Below are 20,856 nucleotides of genomic sequence, written 5' to 3' on the forward strand. Positions count from 1 at the left end.
GTGTGAATATGCTTGTAAAGCCATGTGTGTCTCTCAATTTGTGTATTTTTTTTTCCTGGAGCATAAGCATTCATATCAAAGGGAGAACCTACAGATGGCTGGTGTACATGAGGTTTTAGGTATCTTGACAACAGCTGGCCAGCAACGCTTGCAATCAATCAGAAAATGGACCAGAGCCATCAGGCAACATTTTCTGTGAACCTTTGTTGGTTCCCAGATGCCATGTACAACACACTGCTGGAGATTTGGAAATGCAACGTTCAATTCAGACAGATAGTTTGACACCTGGTGGAACACCAAGATTCTGATACCTCCAGAAACCACCAGAGGATTTCATTTTGACCCACTGTGAGAAATGTCTTAACAACATGACATTTTAAGAGGCAACTTCTGCTTCTTTTCAATTGTGTCAAAATTTTATTAAGTGGAACAACAACATAGTAATAATTATTGACAGTGTCTCATTTGGTTGCAATTAGGCCTGTCAGGATAACAAATTTTGCTGAGCGATTAATTGTGTCAAAAATTATTGCGATATTGCAATAACATTGTTTGAAGACCTTTTTACACTGATTTAATGGAAATTACGTAACATTGCATGCGATTTCCTGCCAAAGATTGATACACTTTATTTTCAAAAGAACTCTTAACACTGGAACTGATAAACAAAATAAACAAAACAACCAAAGACAAAAATAAAATGGATTCTCAGTCTCCATTAACAAAAAATGTACTTGAATAAAAACTGAACAAAAAAAAGCCAAAGTGGAAATAAATACTGCATTCAACCAAAAGAGTGCAGATTATGAAGTCTGTATACTATATTGCCCTTCAGTAATCATTAGATTTAAATAGAGAAGATGGGCACATCGACTACCTGATGCAATAGTTCACACTACACGAGTAGGTGGTTCCGGTGTGAAAGGTTTGGGAAGAAATGTATCTTTCAGACATCATTTTGAGAGATTTTTGAGTAGTTTATGAGATTGATCAAATTCTGATAATTGATATTGTTTGCGTAGCTTATCAAATGGTGCAAAGGTGTACATAGTTTCAACACCAAGTTGTTTTATTATAATTATACCATGATTTGAGAGACATTTAAGAGAGCTGTTTAAGGAAAAGTCATTAAGTATGAGCAGTGGCAGCTGGAGGTGATATTTGAACGGTGGGCTAGTATTCTTTTTTTAAATAATTTTTTTTCTTTTTTTAAATTCCAATGAGAGACCCATCCAATTTGAAAAATATGGAGAAAACCTGCTATAGACAACCATAAAAAAACAACCATGGAAACATAAAGACTCAATTGCATAGAGCCTCAGAAGATGTCCAAATTAATTCCCCTGCATTAATTCCCCAACACTGGACACAATCACACTGATAAAATGAAACAAGATACAATATGTTTTTAAATGAGGCCTATCTTATTTAAAGAGAAACTCACTTCAATGACTTTTCTGGGACGCAAAAAGGTTAAATAATCCACTTCATTTATGCTAATATTGCTAATAGTTATAATATCTCTCAGTCTACGCCAAACCACGGCCACACACACTCGAGCTCAAGGAAAGTCCATCCTGATTGGATGAATCCTGTGGCCACGGGCTGGCCCAGGGCTGACCAAAATTAGCCCCAATGAGCCGCAAACCAAGGGGGCGTGGCTAGACTCCTGTCAATCATTTTGAGCCGTGACAGACAGTAACACTGAACGGGGCTGTCAGAAGTTAGCCCTTTGGAAAGACCCAAGGATTTTCCCCAGGCGGTTTGACACCAGGTTTGTTGAAAATGTAACAAAATATGACACATTATTTATAAAATGTATTTATTTTTTAAGTAGTTATTTCTAAGTTGTTTATTTTAACAACTTTATTGTAAATGTCAAGGAGGGGTTAGCCCTACTAGCCCACTTATACCAGCCGTCCATGAGTATGAGCCACATAGGGTTCAATTTAAAGAGAGTTACTCAGAGTCAGAAATGCCCAGGGAGTCAAATTAACCCCTTGGCGGTACTAGCGTTAAAATGACACTGACTACATAATGACAACTACAAATCACCTCATATAAAGAAGCATTTTATACAGCCTCGGATGAGCTGTAACACTGTCCTCATAAGAAATGATGCAAGGGCAAGAGCAAAAAGCTACCATACATCACTCAGATCAGAATTTTATGAACAATGAGGGATGTTAAATATTTTATAAAGGCAAAAGACTCAGCGCTCTTTTCTGCAGGAAATAAAAAAGAGCAAATAAAAATGTGCAAAAACCCCATCAGGGAGCGGTGGCTAAAGCACTCATAAGTAAAAAGCATTGAAAAACCAGAAAACTTTATATCTAGTGCTAACCTGTTTACCTTAGGAGCTGTTTCATCTTGAGACGCCATAAAGCATTTTATTGCACAGAGAGATTTTATTACAAATACACATAGCGCCAAGGTGTGCTAGTGTCTCTGTCTGTGCTCCTGCATGTCGGGGTGATTGGGTGTGTGTGTGTGCGTGTTTGTGTGTGCATGCAGCTGAACGGAGTAGGAGGAAAATCTGCAAACAAAACATCATTCCACCATGACAGTATCCATTATACTTTCAAGAAAGGATCCCGGCTGAAGCTTTTTATTGTGAATAACAAAGTAAATGGGATCAGATTATACAGGCGCAGGCCTCAATTTTGATTTTGCTCACATTTAACCTCCTCGTAAGAAAGAACCAAAGAAGGGGAAATGGGAAAACGCAAGTGGAAAAGGATTACAATTTAACATAACATCACTTGCATCCAAAAGAACCTTTAATCATGCACAAGGAACTTTCGCCTTACAGTTATTTCTGCATTTTATCCTCTGTAAAAGCTGATAATTTAGATTAATTTATTTTGTGCTGCCTGTCATTCAGTTGAGATGCATAGTGGAGCAATGGATCTTGACAGCAGGAAAGTCCTGCAATTCCCCTACCCATTTTTTCTCTCTCTGTCATCACCATTTTTGTTTCATTATAATTGTTGTGGTATATCTATTTACTTCTAAACCAAGTACAGCCTGTTGTGGCGTTGTTTATTATAGTCAAATGCACAACAAAAGAAATATCTAATTTTCCCCCTTTTGCATTACCAGGTACCCAGATCCACCATATACTGTAGCTGGTGTATGCTGCCAGGACATGTCACACACAAAATACAAGAAGAAAAATAGAAGGTGCTGAGTTTAGCTAAATGCAGTTTTCAAATGATTAGTTTATTATTAGTTTTTTAAAAAAAAGCTGACCCAACTAACCTGACCCAAAGATAAATACTAATAGACCCCTTTTGTATATCATTAACTAATAGATCGGCTAATTCATGATTTATTTCTTCATCTACATCCAAGTCTGTTTCTGTTAGACCTGTAAATACCTAAACAGAACCTATCTAACAAAATGAAGGGCTACAATAAATATTTCAAAGAAATATTAAGCACACACAAAAACTAAGTCATTATTAGTCTAGAAAGCAATACAAAGTCATTTCTCAGGCTTTGAGGCTCATTGACCTTAGTGTTAGGCATTACCCACAAATAGAGAAAACATAACTACAAAAATTACTCCAAGAACTGGGGATTGCAACACAATGAAACTGACCCTAAGCACTCACTTGGCACAGTTAGAGTCAGTGTTTATGATTTAACAATAACATAAACAATGGGCAAAAAATTCCAAGCAGGGATGCTCTTAAGATTTTGTCTTGCATGTCTGTTGGTTGCCCTGTAATAGACCAGGAAACCTTTAAGGATGTACCCCTCCTATTATCATCATCCCTAGCAGCATTGCAAGGAATAACAAGGTATGAATAAATGATGTTTGGATGGATGGATGCTTGTCAAACAAAAATCAAACATTATCTGAAGGATAGTACCTGATGGAGAAATCTTCAGATCTGTCTTTTATCGTCTCTGTACATCTTCATTCACTTCTCTGCCTGCCTGTCTCTCACTGTATTTTCTTCTCAGCTTTGCTGTCATGCTTGTCCCCTGTCTGCCTGTCAACACGTCCTTTCTGTTTGACCGACCTTCTCTCACATCAACAAGCATCACTACCCTCAAACCCAAAACACTTCATTAGTTGTCCCCCATCTCCCTATGTCCCCTTTTGAAAATCTTCCCTCCCATTTAACCACACTTAATTTTATCTTGTCTTCAGAGAAATACAGATTCTTGGTTCTCCTTCATCCCTCTGATCCACAGGGTTGTGGAGGCCTCCCTCAGAGGGACCAAACAGAGGCTGTTTGTTAAGCTGTTATTTATCTCTCATAAAGTTCTCTTCATCTCCAATTAAACAGCCTAGAACTGTTGACCTTGATGAGCACATAACTCTTTTGTCTTTTGGAGAAATGATTTACACTTTAATTTAGAATCTACTGAACCCAGGAGGGATGCCGGCCGAATGTTAAATCAGGAATATGTTGTCAATGGATTTGTATTTACATAGTGTTTATTTATCTTTGTTAATGTGTGAAGACTATGCTTGTGAGAGTGACTGGGTGGCTGAGGCATGGTTTTTTATTATTATTGTTATTTGCTATGTCACCATTAGTAGTAGCATCTCTGAGCCTGATTGGGCTGCAAAGAGCTGGCAAATATTCTCGCAGAGAATAAACAAACCCTAGCTGGGTATGCCTGATGAACATGTTTACTGGGACTTCATGCCACTAATTTCAATATAATGAGATATTAAACAGTGGAAATTACATTTCAGTCTCACTTCCCCAAACACATGAGGAATCAAAGGGCAAAAGCTGCTGACAAATACATAAATGCAGTAGCAATTTGTTTTTCCAGTCAATAATAGGATATTGCAGAAGACTCCATTTCCTGCGGCTGATAAATGTAATTACATTGATCTCTGTAATTTCACTAGAGGAAGCGAAATTAGGCTCAGAAGTTACATGCCAAAACAAGAATAATGTTTAGGGGCCCCTTAGGACAGTAGGAAGTGGGGGTGGGAGGTGTTATTAGGGAAAAACAGGAATTGGAGATGCAAAAAAAATCATGAGTCTCTTAAGCTATTCTTTAATTTTTTCATCACTGTCATCAAACACCTCTGCGAGCTAGGTAATAATGTTCCCCCATGGTCTTACCCTCTTCTGTTAAATACCCAGGTCTCGTGCACTTCAAAAGATAAGCAAATGTATCATTAATGATCTGACCTGTGAAAAAAGACACAAGCATGTTCTTTCATCAAAAGGGGTCCATTAGCAGAAATAGCAATATAATGTGCTTTCAACTTTGTCGGCTGTTTTACTCATCCTATCATGACTGTCCACCTGTGAACTCCTTTCTAAAGATAAAAACTGTCATTTACTTGTGTTCTGAGACCTCTGTTACACACTCGATTACCTAAATATTCATGCATAGCTAACAGCTTCTATTTGAGATATTAATCTTCTGTGAAAGTTGACTTGAAACATGACACAATGTCAACAGTCACACAAAAGGTGGAAACTCTCCAAGGATGTATCTCAGCACAGTGAGATACATACAAGGTACCTTATTAACATACAAGGTAACAAAGAGGAGACTGAGAGGAATGTCATGTAGGGCATTCAGAGATAAGTATGTTTCAGTGATTAGTCCTGGTAAAAATGGTGGGCCATGGAGAAAAACAGAAATTAGTAATTGGGGGATTAATTGTAAACTGAGAATAGTTCTGCTTGACGTGCGGGAGATTTGGCTGTTCCTTGTCAACTGCAAGGTAAATGAGCGAATCAAATGCAGTCTGGTTAAAATTCAAGAAGTGCTATTTAACTGTGTAAAATATCACCCCTGTTAAAACACATACACTTGGGGTGTGCTGTGGTGGCGCACGGGTTAAGCACAACCCACATATGGGAGGCCTTAGTCCTCGACGTGGCCGTTGCAAGTTTGATTCCCGGCCTGGCGACCTTTGCCGCATGCCTTTCCCTTCTCTCATTACCCACTTTCCTGTCAATAAACTTTCAAATAAAGGCCTCTAGAGAAACAAAACCTTTAAAAAAAATACATACAATATACATACATAAAATATTGAACAAGAAAAGTTTGTATTTCCAAAGCAGGGAGTTACAAACACTGCAAATGAAACAAAACACTAAATAAATAAATAAAAAAACATGCCTTAAAAGGAAATGTCAACGAATCACCAAAATCAATACGCAAGACTTCATATTTCATGATCAGGAATAACAGTTTAAGATTTAATGGTCTTCAGTGAAGAAGTAGAAATATTTAAGAACAAAAGCGGTATCTTGATCAATAGCCAGACAGTTACATAAGCCAACCAGCAAACTGACATTTCAGTCCAAGAAGCAACAAAAAACGGAATGAAAACAGAAACATATCAAATTGTGCTTTTTGGGAAAAGAATTGTAAAAGTCAACAAACACTCAATGTTTGCGCTGAAAGAAAATTTACTGCTGAGGATGGAAAGGAAGCCTATTCTGAATTCCTCAAGAGGTGAAATGAAAGCAAAAGGCCAAGATTTAAAAACAAGCCAAGATGTGTAAGTCAGTAAAACAGAGCGAGTGAAATGCTGACAAGGTCGTTTCTGCTTTCGCCTGGACTGACTTCTTTTTCCTTTTTCCTCCCACGTATTACTCTGCAGTAGGTCTACCCTTATCAAAATAAGGATTATTGTTTTTTTCCCTCCCGTTCACTTGCTTGATTGAATTCATGCAGTGCTTGTGTGCGTGTACTTTGACGTACCACTCCTGCCAAGAAAATAACTTTTTAGCAGTTCAGAAGAAGATCAAAAGAAACAGGACAGAACATAACACTCAGACAAAATGTGCTTGGATACACATGCAACAGTGCACATTCTGCAGGGTTTTATGTATTTCTTGGAAATACTGTAGCCTCACATTTAAATGATTTCCCAGAAGGAGTTTAGTTAGCCCAGAAAATGATTTTTTTTTTTTTTTTTTTTTGCCATGAAGAAGTGTTTCATGTGGCCACTAATGTGACCAGGCTGTGGATTGAGTTGTGATCCCTAAATACTTGCATTTCTCCATCCTGTAGTCTCTCTGATGGACTTTTTGGGAAGAAAAGAAGAGTCTTTTTTCTTTTGTTCAAGGATGAAGCAGAATGAGGCCATTTTGAACCCCAAACAATTAGCATTTAAAAAGACAACAATGTGCCACATGCGCTTCATAAAACCTTTTGTTTGCTGTTTGTATAGGACACTTATTCTCTCTCATGCACTCATGTATATGTGTGACTGAGCGCCTGTATTTGAGAGCATATGCCTCGGCAGGAGGATAGTGATATGGTTGCAGACTAGAGCATCGCAGTGCTGCTGTTGGCCGAGGGTTAGGGTGGCAGATGCCAGAGGGCTTCATTAAACACAAGAAGGGGAAATAGTGAACAGCAGCTCTCCAGGAAGTCTACCAGACCTAAAAACAAACACAGACATGCCTCTGATTCTGGTCATGGTCATACATTTTCTCTCTCGCTTTTTTCCTCTCCGTCTATTTCTCTTTATGCGTTTATTGTTCTCAATTATACCCACTCATCTTTGTCCTCCCTCACATTCTCCAATGCAATCAGCGACAACTGTTTTCTACTGTGTTGCTTTTTGTTCCTCCATTTTTCTCAGATTCTTTTTGTCTGTCTGTCTGCTGTTTTAGTTGGTGTTGTGTCTGTCAGTGAAGTGGAGCAGTCATTAATCACTGGTAAATGTACGCAGAGAAGGCAGACGCCTCAAAGGAGGGGTGTGAGTTCTCTCATTCTGTTCGAAAAACAGTTCTCTCTACATCCTCCGTGGAGAGAGATGCAGAAAATGGAGCACAGGTGCTGCGGCAAGTGCGTTAAACACAAACATATGCACGCCAACACACACACACACAGAGAATCAACAACAAATGTTGGTATTTAATATGCAGACTAAGCTAATACCAAGAAAATAAATGCTGAGAACATATGACCAGCACAGACGATTTTCTGAAAAACTGAAGGACATCAAACAGTATTTTTCATCTAATCTATCGGAGAAAAATCTTAGATAATTATCCAGTTATTTAGTTATTGCTCTCTCGGATGCTCCGTTCCTTTTAATAAAATGATCAACAATTATTTGAGATATTCTAAGAATCTGCCACCTACCAGTCCTGACACGTGACAGCAAGTTAAAATTTCTCTCTTCCATACCAGAGTCAAAAGCTGTTATTGAAGAGGAAAAAAAAAGTCCTATAGTTGTACTCAGAAGACATTTTGGAATTATATAATGCATAACTGATCATATGTAACTCATTAGTTATGAGTTAAATGTGACTAATTATCTCTGAGATGAAAAGTGATGTAAAAATTGATAAACCACAGAAACAACCAAAGGTCGAGCGTGTCACACAAATTTAATCTTAGCCCAAAACTGGAAACTATCTGACGAAATGCAATGGACAATACTTTGCGATCTAAGAGCAACCTTTTAATGATCAGTGAATGTCTAATAATTCTTAAAATTTGTATCCATAATACTTCTAAAAAAAAAAACTTGCAAAATAAAAAATATTTTCCACCTATTAAATTAACAGTTTGGTTAAAGCATTACAAAATGTTTAAAAATCACTCAGAAAATGATATTTATGTTAAACAATACATTCCTAAGCTTTCTGAGGCAGAAAATAGACAAAATCAACTAAGAATGTGAGAACTAAGAACTAAGAATGGGAAGAACATTTCACAACATGCCCTGCCCTGAAATCAACTCTGACCTCTGATCAATCAAAGCAACTTCTCAACTGTCAGCAAACAGTACAGCCTTTGCTTCCATCGATTTATTGTTTTGATTTCTCTGGGGTTTTTTTTAGGACTGTTTAAATGGGGGCCGTTATGGCGTGGGTAAACTGGTGGTGCTTACAGTGAGTCTTTATTTACTTGTGCAAAAGAAATCAATGACTTGGTGCTGTAGGAGAAGTGTGTGGATCAATTTAGGTTTTCAAAAAGCCTCTGGAAAAAAAAAAGAAAAAGAAAAAAAGAGAAAAATCAATATCCCTTACATGTTATTGATGGGTGTTTGGCTGCAGAAGAAAGTGAAAAACAAAGAACACCTGTTTACTTTAGAAAAATTATACTGCTCAATCTTTGTTTGACGATTACCTTTCTGGATCTCTTTCTCTTGTTTCTTCTGCGAGATGCTACACAGCTTACTTACTCATTAGTTTAAAAAAAACACCGAAACATAAGTACTGCTGTCTATTATTTGCAAAGACAGAACGACTCTATTTAACCTCACGTCTGACATACTCGAGGCTGATTAGGTCTAACATCGAGCCTCCTTGTTACAACACGAACAAAACATCTTGATTTAAAGTTGGAAAGCTTGAGGCTGTTGAGCCATTTTTTATCCCCCGGCCCCACTATTAATAAAACGCAATCAGAAATATCTCTTGGAGCTGTGATGTGCAGTTCCTGTTTTAGAGGCCGATAAGAGCACAGTACTGCCTGGCCAGCATTTCCCTCAAGCCATGTCGAGTTGCTAGCTCACAGGCCAGTCAGAGGGGCCTCTATCCTGACACATGCCCGATATTGTGTAAGTCTGATCAAAGTGACAGTGCTGCAGACCCACAGAGATGCAGGCAAGGGCTGCTGTCACCCCACCTGTCCGGCTGATGGCAACTTGGTGAGGGCAGCGAGAAAAGTGGTGGGATGCCGATGATGAAGGTCCCTGTCTGTACGTCACTCAGGTTTGTGTTGGATGACAGAACAGCTCATTAGGTATGGTACTGACTTCACAGACCATTTGGGGAAGCAGCACACAGAGTGATGCCAAAAACAAGGGTTTTTAGTCAGAAATACAGACTAAAAACCCTTCTTTGAAACATTGCTATCATGCAAATGAATATAAAGGCATAGTAATTTTAAAAAAGTTAAAGTTTTGTCTTCTTTCGTAACATCAAATATGTGTTGCCAGAGGATAACAAAGCAGTGAAGCTGCCAGTTAGCACTGATGGTAGTTTGAAGAAATTTTATTAAGATTAATTTATCTCAGGTTTCCACACAATTTTCTTTTGCAAAATATAAACATTTCCAGATAAAACATTTTCATTTTAATAGAAGAAGCAAAGCACTTCGTAACACAGAAAATACACAACACGATATTTCTTTTTAACTCATAGTGCCGACTATTTTATTTGTTTTTCGCATTTTGACCAGATAGACTTTAGTTTACAGTTCATAATTTAAGTTTAGCTGGATCATAAGAATCATTAAGCTACAACCGAGGGGTCACACATTGTCTGTGGTCAGAGACAAAACAAAAAGAGATGTGTTGGCCAGAGACTGCTTGATTACATTGACATAGTATTTTAAATTTTGTCTTACTCTATTGTTATCTAATAACAACATATAACAACACAGCAACTCCTCCAGGCAAAGAAGTCTTTTTCTACCTAATCGAAATCCTGTGCACTGATGTTCTGGAGAGGTTCTATTTTATTTTGCTTCTATGCAAGCATAATATTTCTCCACAGTTTCAATTATTTTTAAAACATATCTTTTATTGAAGATATGTTAGAGTCATTTTATATAAAATGGTGAAATATAAAGCATAGAAATTTCAAATTTGAAGTACACAAAATTGAAAAAGCTCAGAATTCAACTGGACCCCATGTTGGGTTTAATGTTAAAAATGTAAATTAGACAAAGCAGGCTGTTTCACAAGAACATCAGCACAACTTACTATTATACCTGCTTTTTTAAAGTTATTTTTGTGTGTCATGGCTACCATCAATGTCATAAAAAATGTTCTTGTACGTGGTACCCTATCTTTTGCCTGACATAGTTTTGTGGCCTCTGGTGGCATCTTTTGTGGGTGTCTTCTGGTACAGCAGAGTCATGGGCTCAGATGGAGATTTTCTTTTACAGAGCTGGTGTTACATGGAACATCCTCAGGGAAAGCCCAAAACCTGCCGCAATCTCTGGTGTTGCTTTAAATAAACCATTACCACGTCTTTTGTGCATTTATGTCCTTGCCAGAATTTGTGGGAAGGCAGCTGTCAAACAATGCCCCAATTCTGACTTAGGAAAAAATATTCATGTTATATATTTAACTTCCAAGCACCTGTTAAAATCAATTAATGCAAATAATTTTAAATGCTTAATGCCCAGTTGGCCGCTAAGTATAAGCTTATAAGGCAATGTTTTCTGTTCAGTTTAGACTGAACAGAAAAACCTGCACATGACCCTAAGAGTCATGTGCAGGTTTACAACTTTTATTAGTCATGTAACTAATAAAAGTACTAAACCAGACTAAACACAAAAACAAAAAGTTGGCAAAATCACCCCCATGCCACAGACCTGCATCTGTTTGTTCAGATCTGTAGCTCTCTGTATGCCCACACCTGCCCTGCAGTCATCATTAAAGGGAAAGATGAGAGCCTCAGAGCTGAACAAAGGCATCAGCACGCATCACTTCTCTTCTGCTCTGAACACTCAACTCTTAGCAATCCACTAGCCCCTGACGGACCTATTTACTGCACAAAATGGATTGTGTTTGGCTGCGCACTGTACTTCCAAATGTTCCTCTGATGCCCTTGCTCTTCCTTTCTGTACTATCACCTCTGTTACTCTCTGCTTCTGACCAGTTCTAAGAAGCAGCATAACTATCCTATTATTTTATTGCTGTTATAGTACTGTTAAAGGGTTTAGAAAATTCAGACGGAAATGCGAGAGAGACAGTACCAGGCTGATAGGACAGACTCCAGTTGTAGAAGCAATCCAATTCAAAAACTCCCCTTTAGATTCAATGTTTTATATCTCAATAGGGGAAAAAAAATCTCTTCAAACAGCTCTAGTTTTTATTTTCTCTAGGGACAGGATAAAACCTGGATGAAAAACAAAGAAGTGAAACAAACAAAAAAGATGCTTCCTTTGCACAATTTAAACCCAGCAGAGATAAGCTGAGGGAGTTTTGTAAACAACAGGGAAAAGCTGATGGCTAGATATTCCAGATAAAAAAAGATGGAAAGACAGACCCGGGAATGAGGCAACAGTCCCTTGGAACACTTCTGGATAAATTGAAGAGAGTGCCACAAGCTTTACATTTACAGGTTAGCGATGAGAGAGACAGAGCTGTCATTCTTTGGTTGTGAATTTTAGGCTCTTTGTGAGTCAAGCCTTTGCACAACAAACATTTGCACAAACATACATTTATTCATGATTTTTGTCCTTCGACAGATGTATGTGCTTGATCTCCAGCATCCTGCATTCTGTTTTCAAATTCCAGCTTTACTAGAACTCAGTATTTTGTTCAAGGATTAAATAACTCTCAGTTGTTGGTGTTGCATCTCAATGTGTATATGTGTAATTTACTTATAAGGTCAAACAAATCCTGTTTCGTGTTATAACTTTAGATTTAAACTGCAAATAATTGTTTAATGGGACAAAAGGGATGACTATTTAGCTTTGTCTGTAAACAAGACAAGAGAAAAAAATCCCCACAGTTATTCTGTGACAAATTGTGCTTTTAGACTGCATTCATAAAAAAATTACTGAACATCAAAAAGTGAAATTGAACAATAAAACACTTTGATAATGCAAAATGGAAATGAATAATATTTGGCTAACTGTAAACCCAATGGGCCTCGTTTTGTGAGAGGGTTTAAGTGCTTAGGAGCACTGTGTGTCTGAAGGGAAAACTTCTCAGGGTCAGCCAGGGCTTTTTAAATACCTTAAGATACTGTAGCTCTAATTACATCAGGGGACCACAACACAATCATCTTCAAGGATGTGGAGAGCAAACTAGTTATGCTAATGCATTTCTGTGCTTTATCACCCTTCATTACGCACGTCCCCAATCAGTGGTAGCTGTGAAGCGCCCTCGAGAAATCCCAGCTGTAAATTCTGAGCAAATCACCGCTGCAGCCAATCAAACCTGTCACTTACACTGACGAGCATCTGAGGGAATGGTCCACGAGAATTTTCTGCCACGTTGATTGGTGGGATCACCCAGTCTCTCTTCTGCCTTCGGAGACCCCTGGTGCTGTTGACGCGGGACCCTGGGAACATGATGACAGGAGTTGGTGCCTGCGACGCGTCCTTCTTCTTGTTTTGCTCACTGATGTTCCCTGCTTCCTCTGTGACCTTTAAGAAAAGACAAGGCAAGACTTTGATCATAAGCTTGTATGTGCTGATGATTATAATAGTAACCAATAATATGCTAAAGTTGTTTCAGTCTCAAGGCAGAAATTCAGATGTCAGAGAGAGTAACGTTTTCATAAAGCTTTACTCATTAGACTTAGTGAGGGCTCGTTTCTGTTATTACAGCAACACACACACACACACACTCCCGCACACCCCCACACACAGCTGTGAGCCACAAACAGCCCCTGGCTGATTGTGGGATGTCAAGCTGTTTTGACTGCCAGGGGTTAATATGGGCCACCAAACTGAAGATTCGCCCCAGATTTTACAAAAATGGCACCATGGAGGAGCAGAGCTGTTTTCACAGCAGTACCAACACAAACCAACTTCTAACATATTTTTTCTCACAAAATACAAAATATTACCTCAATATTTATAATATTATTACAAGGCTGTAACATCACATAGCACATTATGTCTATGCAAATGGTTATTTCTATACAAACACACAAAAAATATTAATTAGTTATGGAAGAAGGAAATATAAAATAATGTAGTAGCAGAGTGAAGTTGTATTAGTAATTCAACCCTTGTGTGAATAGTAAGAAAAATAGAAAAAAATAACATGTAATAACACAGAATCTCTGTAATACACGCTAAGATTAATCTGAGCGTAAACTCTCGATAAGCTGCTCTTTTATGTTTAAAAAGTGCAGTCCAACCTCTTACAATAGCCTTGTGTTCTGAGAAGTCTTTGAAATGGGAATAAAAAAAATATGATATTTTAATAGCTCTCTATACCTCCTGCCTAATGCCATAACTGTGAACTATTCAGTGTCATATCATCACCTACACATGGTGTTGCTATGGAGCCGAATGTATAACAAGCATGTTCTTAAAACTAATTGCTCAAAGGCTATAATACTCTGAAAATAGAAGTTGTGTCTCAGAATTCTCAATGTATTCTGAGAATTAAAAAAAATAAATCTAAACTTTTAAGTGCCAACAGAAATGTGACAAGAAAAAAAGCACCAGCAGGCATCAGACCTGGGCAGAACAGAGCTGGTATTACTTGTTTTGTCTGTATATATGGGTGTGAACAGGACCATAAACTTCAGGCTTTGTCATTTATGTTGGATATAAAAAGCTTATTAACAGAGAGCATGTCCGATGTTGGATTTAAAGCCTCTTTAAGCAGACAGTCAGCTGAGTCACAGATATACACTTCAATCATTTATTGTGCTCCTGTCCTCACATATGTTCAGGTCCACCACAAAACTGTCTTTTTGAGAGATGATCAGAAAAGGAACAAAAAGAGAGCCTATTTTCAACCTCTTTATGAGCATTAACTCATTTTTGTGTCAGAACAATCTACATCAAATATCAAGCAATAAAGCTAATGCCACCTAGATTTAGTGTCCGTACGTGAAAATACTTTCAACAGGCACCAAAGAAGGAATAAAGATGTCATCCATTAGACTCGTAAAGCGTGAATAAAGAAATGCAGAGTAGAGGAAGAGAGCTTTATTTGTGAATTCCTGTGCTATGTAAAGCACCAACTGCAAATAATTAAAAATGTTGCTCCAAATCTTCAAATATTTTTCATAAAACTACAGTTCCACATCATGGTTAATGGCTTTCATTATCTAAAGACTCCTTTCTTTGCTCCTGTGTGCATAATGTTGTACTAAATGTGCGTAATATATTGATAACACTCTGTCTGGATCGTTGTTCTACAAAAAATCTACCAACGTATCTGAGGGTTTTTAAGCCTCTAAAACCATGTAAGAAAATCAACAATGAATATTATTGCCAAAGACTGGCATGTCTCAACCACACACTGTTCAGCTATCCTTTGCTCTGAAGGTTGACCCTGCTCTCCTTTCTTCGTTCTTCTTTGTCTGTCCTTTAAGTTGCGAGGTACTGAAAGGTTCTTCTTAGCAAAGTTTCAAGTGTTATGTCTGCAATGTTTGTCTAGCAGTGTTTTGACTTTACTAAACATATTTAAACTGTGTAGCCTTCACTAACTCTTGACTTGAATCTACTTCTAGTCAGCATAAAATCACAAATCCAGAAGTGAAATATAATCCAAATATTTTTTTTTAAATCTGGAACATTATAAAACATTTGGGGAGTCATGGTAGCAAATATTTGGGTTTAAAAAAAAAACAAACCCAAATACAAAAAACAGTGACTGGAAACCACTCTCAAGGAATGTTTTAGGTGGAACTGTTGGAATGTTTTAGGTGGAATTTCTGAGTGTATGAATGCTGGCGTGGACAGGATGGTGTTTGTATCAATGTACAAGAGAAATTGTGTGAAGTTGGGCATAAAGAAAATAGATTAATTTAATATATATTTATATATCATTACACTATGCGTAACACTGCAATATGTGATAAGATTGGTGGGGATAACAGATATCCTATATTTCATTTTACAATATCTGTGAAGAATGTATCGGCTTACAGATCCACCACAACAGCTGACATTTGAAAATACTGAGAAAATACACCACAGGAGCAGACTACAGTGTAAGGCAACAATGGCTCCTGGCACATATTGAAAGTTGAAGGTCCTGTACCATGCAGTCTATAAAAAAGTGTTGTTTTTTCTTTGAGTATCTGTTTGTTCTTGCCTGGTCAAGGCTCCTTAGGGGGTTGGGTTGTATCTGCCAGCGGAAACAATGCTTTCAAGGTTGCTTTCATTAGATGAATGCTCAAGAAGAAGACGAAGAAGAAGGAAAAGAAAAGCTTTTAAGGCTGTTTTACAGAAAATGTGTCAACTAACCTGACTTACGGTTTATGCATGCATGGGTTTGTGTGGGTGGGTAATGGTGTGGGCCGTAGATGGTGGGGGGATTCTGGAGTAAGGTGTCATGTTTGCTTTGATCATCCAAACGTGCGGCTTTAAACATCTTGTTCTGCGTTTTCCATGACACTTTAAGTGACAGAGCAAAGGGAAAGATTGTTACATAAAAAAGGGATGTGGTTGGTGAGGGAACTCTAGGTTGGCATTGGACTTCAGTTAAGAGAGAGTTTGTTAGGTTCATTATCATAAGAATGATTGCTCTTTAAATGTCCATGTCAAATATATTAGAACAGATTTCTATGCCCCACAATGGTATTAAAAACCAGCAGCATTAATATCACTGATGCTGATTGTTAGCTTAAAAACTGAGGGGGTTTTTTGCTCGCAATTTTAGTCATGGATCCTGAAAAGTCACAGGTTCCAATAAATATAAGGCAAGTCTCCGTGCTCTAAAGCTGATTTTCTCTTATAACATTGTAAAAACTGGGTTGTACTATTGCAGTTGATTAACATAAAAATAATTTTTATTTTGGTCAGATTTATTTATTTACTATGCTCATTGTCTAATTTTACTCTATTTTAATTTATCTTTTAAAGATCACACCCACTTGCTGGGAAACAAAAATACTTGAATTATTAAAAAAACAAAACATTTTTACTACTCTAATTAAATTCTGAATGTGGTCAAATGACCAGTTTGTAAGTCAAAGTTTACAGGTAAATACTGAGACTTGCATGACTTTGGACTCAACAATGAGACTTAACATACCAGTAATGACAGGAAACCCATCCAATGCAGTTGAATTTAAAAAGTTATGTGATGAAGAGTTTAAAATTACTGATGATGATGACTGTCTACTAAGTGTGACACAAGTATCTACTATGTTTATAATTACTTATCTACAGGATTAGCTTGATTTAAATGCCTTTTTTCTTTTCATAAATAAAATCCTCATTTGAAAATTGTTTGAAAACTGTTTTCTTATTTAATTAAATTATCATTGTCCTATATTAACACTATTTCATAGTGTGAAATATCTGATTATGATAAATAAACAAAATAGGACTGTTTTCTTTTTTCAAGTTCACATACCTAAGTTTATCTCTTATTTTGGCCACCAGGGGAGGCAAAGTCCTTAAAAAATACTACACTCTTAATTACACTCCTGAGCAGCATGCTGACATGCAACGGCCCACACAAACGCTGACTCTTTCTCCTATCTGTGTACAATGTTACCAGTTTGCAGAACAGGCAATCCAGCCTTCCAAACATGTTTCCATATTCAGTGTTTGCTGTACTGTGTGAAAGGTTCACAGAAACACCCCAATGAACCTTTACATTCAGTCCACATTTGACAGACTGGCCTCTGCCAGTACAGCATGCCTATGTGCACAAATGTGATTTGTCAGTAAAGTGGGATGTGACAGATGTGATCTAGGTCTGGACAAATGGACTCTTTTTTCTTTGTAAGGCAGATAAAAGCTTAGTGGGGTTGACTGCAGCTCATGCCTCCATTCCCCACAAAGTAGTGAAACACCCGTTAAGGTTAAACTGAAATGAATGAGTGTGAGAGTTGTCAGAAGCAGATGTGAGATAACTCACCAACCCACTCCCACACCCCTCATCTTCACCCATTCCCTTGCACTAAATAAGTGAAACACCAGAGCATTTTATCTGCACATGCTAACAGGTACTAGTGAGCTCCCAGGGGAAAACTGAAGAAAAAAGACAGAGGAAAGGAGACAAAGCCAGAAAAAAGAGCAGCACCATCAGCATTGCAAAAAAAGAACTTAAGTGAGCTTTTCTCCCCTATCATGGAGCAAGTTTAATGAAACCTTGCTCCCCAGAGTCTTATTCACACTTTGGCAGAAAGAAAATGGGGGATGGAGGGGGCAAGTTAAGGAATGGTGTGTGTGCACTTACTGAAACCATTATCAGAGATGGTTGACAAACAGCACAGATAGGCTGGATTTAGATCAGAATTTCTAACAGCAGCTTTTTGGATTTAGTGATTTAAAGGTTGTGTTATTTCCATTTAATCCAGCACAGATAGAGAGCATATGCTTTGGCATGCAGCCTCGCAAAGCTCAAACCCATAGGCTCGCAAATATAAGACATTTTATGCCCAAAACAAAAGGACAAACACACACGGAACATACACAGAATTAAAAATTAAATGCAAAATTAGCATAATTCATACTTGATCCAGCATAATCTCCCACAATAAAATAACATCCTCACATACATACCAAACACACTTGCTTAGGCACACCAATGCTATGTGAACAGAAATCAGTGAGTGTGAAATGGATGCGGACCCACAGCCCTGGTGCCGTCAGCCTTAGCCAGCTGGCGATGGTCCCAGCTCTTCCCCTCCACAGCACTGCCTCCCCAAAACCCTGCATGCTTTGATATCAGCCAGCCCCTGGCTACCGAGACATCTGGAAGTTATTATTCAACAGAGCGCGCCACAAAGCGGCATTTCCATAATGAAACATCACGTTTTGTTTCAGTGCCCTGCGTTTTCCTCCTGAATACATGCCGCTTACAACTTGTAGCATACCTGGGACTGCTGACCACACGTCTTGCTCCTCCGTCATTCGTCTGTCTATTCAAGTACTATTCATGGACTCACTGGGAAATAAAGCAAAATAGCCACTCATTTGACCTTTAATACTTTAACACTAAGGCTCATACCATGCGGTGAATCATTTGAATTGCCTGAATTACAAAATTATGTAGATAAAGGCCAGGCTATTGAGCGTATGAAAAGCATATTCATACTTACAATAATAAATCGTTTGTTGGCTAAGGTCCCACTCTCTATTTGTCTCTTTGATTCAAGGGCTGATTTTGTGTCACTGATTCAATTTTCTCACAACTACCAAGGAAACACATACAAAACTGTGTCTTCTATGTGTTCTACTTTTTAGGGGATTTAAATACACAGCCTAGGAATCTCAATGCCGCTGAAAAATTCTTGTGAGACTAATGAAAGCCCCAGACAGTTGCTTCGTTTAAAGCAAACTTTGTTTTGTGATTTAAAAATGTGTTAATTATCCCTTAAGACTTGCAGCATTAGAAAATTACTTTTTAAAAGTAAAAATAATTTGTTGGTAATTTTTTCTGATGAACACAGATCAACTTGGAGTTCTAGCTACATGTGGAATATTATCAATTTTCACAAGTTGGTAGTAGTATTCCAACTACTAGGAAAATGATAAGTTTTATAAACAATTTGCTGCAGTTTTAAGTCTTTGTATATCCTACATTATTCCATAAATATCCTATGTTGTTTGTAAAAAAAAGTTTTTTATGTGACATAAACAGCAAGATAGGAAACTGTATGAGAGGTTTAGGTATTATATAATTATAACTTATATTGCACTCTTGCCTCATTTAGACCTGATCTGGTGAAGAACCTATTGATCCCGGGAAGATGTTGCACCAAGTAAGTGAACACAGTCTCTTAATTATTTGTGTTTTCATTGCTTTAATCTGATTAAGGCTCGTGTTGGTATCGACTATCTGATTTGGCCGTGTGCTTCTGTATTTCATGGGGACAGCTTAGCTCAGACTGCTCAGTCTTCGCCTGACCTCTGACAGCTTTTAAATAGAAACGAAAGAGCCAAGAACCCCTGGGGTGCACAGGCGCCGGATGTTTTCCAATAACAGCTTATGGCTAAGGGAAACATTCTCTCCCCCATGTGGCAGTGCGATTTTATCACTTTTAACCGTCTGCCATTGCTGCTACTCTCACCCACTCTCTCTCTAGTTCTCAAATCCCCAAGGAGTTTTGACCTGATTCTGGGCTGTTAGTATCACCAGGCCACTGGAGGAAATGTGATAGAAAAAGGGACCTTTGAGATGATAATTGAAACTTGAAGCGTGATATTTCTGTGTGTAACTCACCTCATTTTCATTTTGCCCTGATGACGACAGGTCAATCAGGGTCAGTTGAACCACAGTCTCCCAGACATTTGTGTGAGGGCCACGCGCTGTCACTTTAAACTGAACTGTCTCATCCAAGCTGGCTCCCTGTCCCTTGGCAAAGATGGATCCATCTGTCTGGACGTTGAAGACCGGGTCGGTGCTCTGGAAAACCACGGCCTCATTCCCCATGCAGTCGTCAAACTTCACTGTGGACAGAATGATTTAAAAGAGTTTCATATGAAAACCATCAAGGCAATGACAGTTGTAAAATAAAAATGGCACATATTTTGTCTGGTTGGAATGCAGATGAAATTACTGCAAAAAACCCCCAGAAAACTGAAAAGCAACAACCAAACATACTCAGTGAGAGGCAAACACCTGAGGACTAGTAAAAATTGCATTACACTATAAGTTTCCATTAAGTCAAACCATTTCAAAAATGTGTCCTGTGTTTTGCTAGTTGGAATTACATGAAGAAACAAATAACATACATGCAGTGAACCCCCACCTATTTGCAGCTCAGTATTCACAGATTAACCCATTTGCATTTTTAATTTAGAACATGAATCAAAATTATTTGTGGGAAATCCACCTTTTTGCAATCTTTTTTTGAAAAGCATATCTAACATACTTGAAAAAAAAAAAAAAAAAAAACCTTTGGAAGCTAAACATATCTAGCCGCGATGCTACTTAATATACTATTGGATGGCGTTTGCAAAGCAGCAAATCAAGGAGTGCTATTTATTTTTCTTGGCCCTGATTGGCCTGAAAAGCAGAATTAAGGAAGACTGCTGATAGCTTCTGTGGAAGGATTTAGACCGTTTCTAATGTTCATATTAATGTATATTAAGGTCTATTTGGTGTTTTGAACTATTAAACTATGTACTTACAGGTGTTTTTAAAGTGGGTCTCAAGTATTTGTGAATATTAACCATTTGGGTGTGGCTGTGATTCCTAACCCCCACTGGGAGTTAAACTGTATACAGATTGTGCTTTCTCAGTATTATTGTAAATAGATTGGAAAATTTGTCTTAGAA

The 20,856-nt window shown here is 37.9% G+C and overlaps 1 protein-coding gene across 2 annotated transcripts in view; it reads right to left on the bottom strand.

Annotated features, from left to right (window-relative positions):
• LOC102216698 (cadherin-4-like) overlaps nt 1-20,856 on the bottom strand; it is a 264,176-nt gene that overhangs the window by 56,529 nt on the left and 186,791 nt on the right. For both annotated transcript variants that reach the window (XM_023337259.1, XM_005811949.3), the window contains 2 exons: nt 19,799-20,025; nt 12,877-13,074 (listed from right to left, as the gene is read on the bottom strand). In XM_023337259.1, the coding sequence (XP_023193027.1) occupies nt 12,877-13,074; nt 19,799-20,025 (425 nt within the window). The remainder of the gene's footprint in view (nt 1-12,876; nt 13,075-19,798; nt 20,026-20,856) is intronic.

This window comes from Xiphophorus maculatus, chromosome 1 (assembly GCF_002775205.1).
Source record: "Xiphophorus maculatus strain JP 163 A chromosome 1, X_maculatus-5.0-male, whole genome shotgun sequence".
Taxonomy (NCBI): Eukaryota; Metazoa; Chordata; class Actinopteri; order Cyprinodontiformes; family Poeciliidae; genus Xiphophorus; species Xiphophorus maculatus.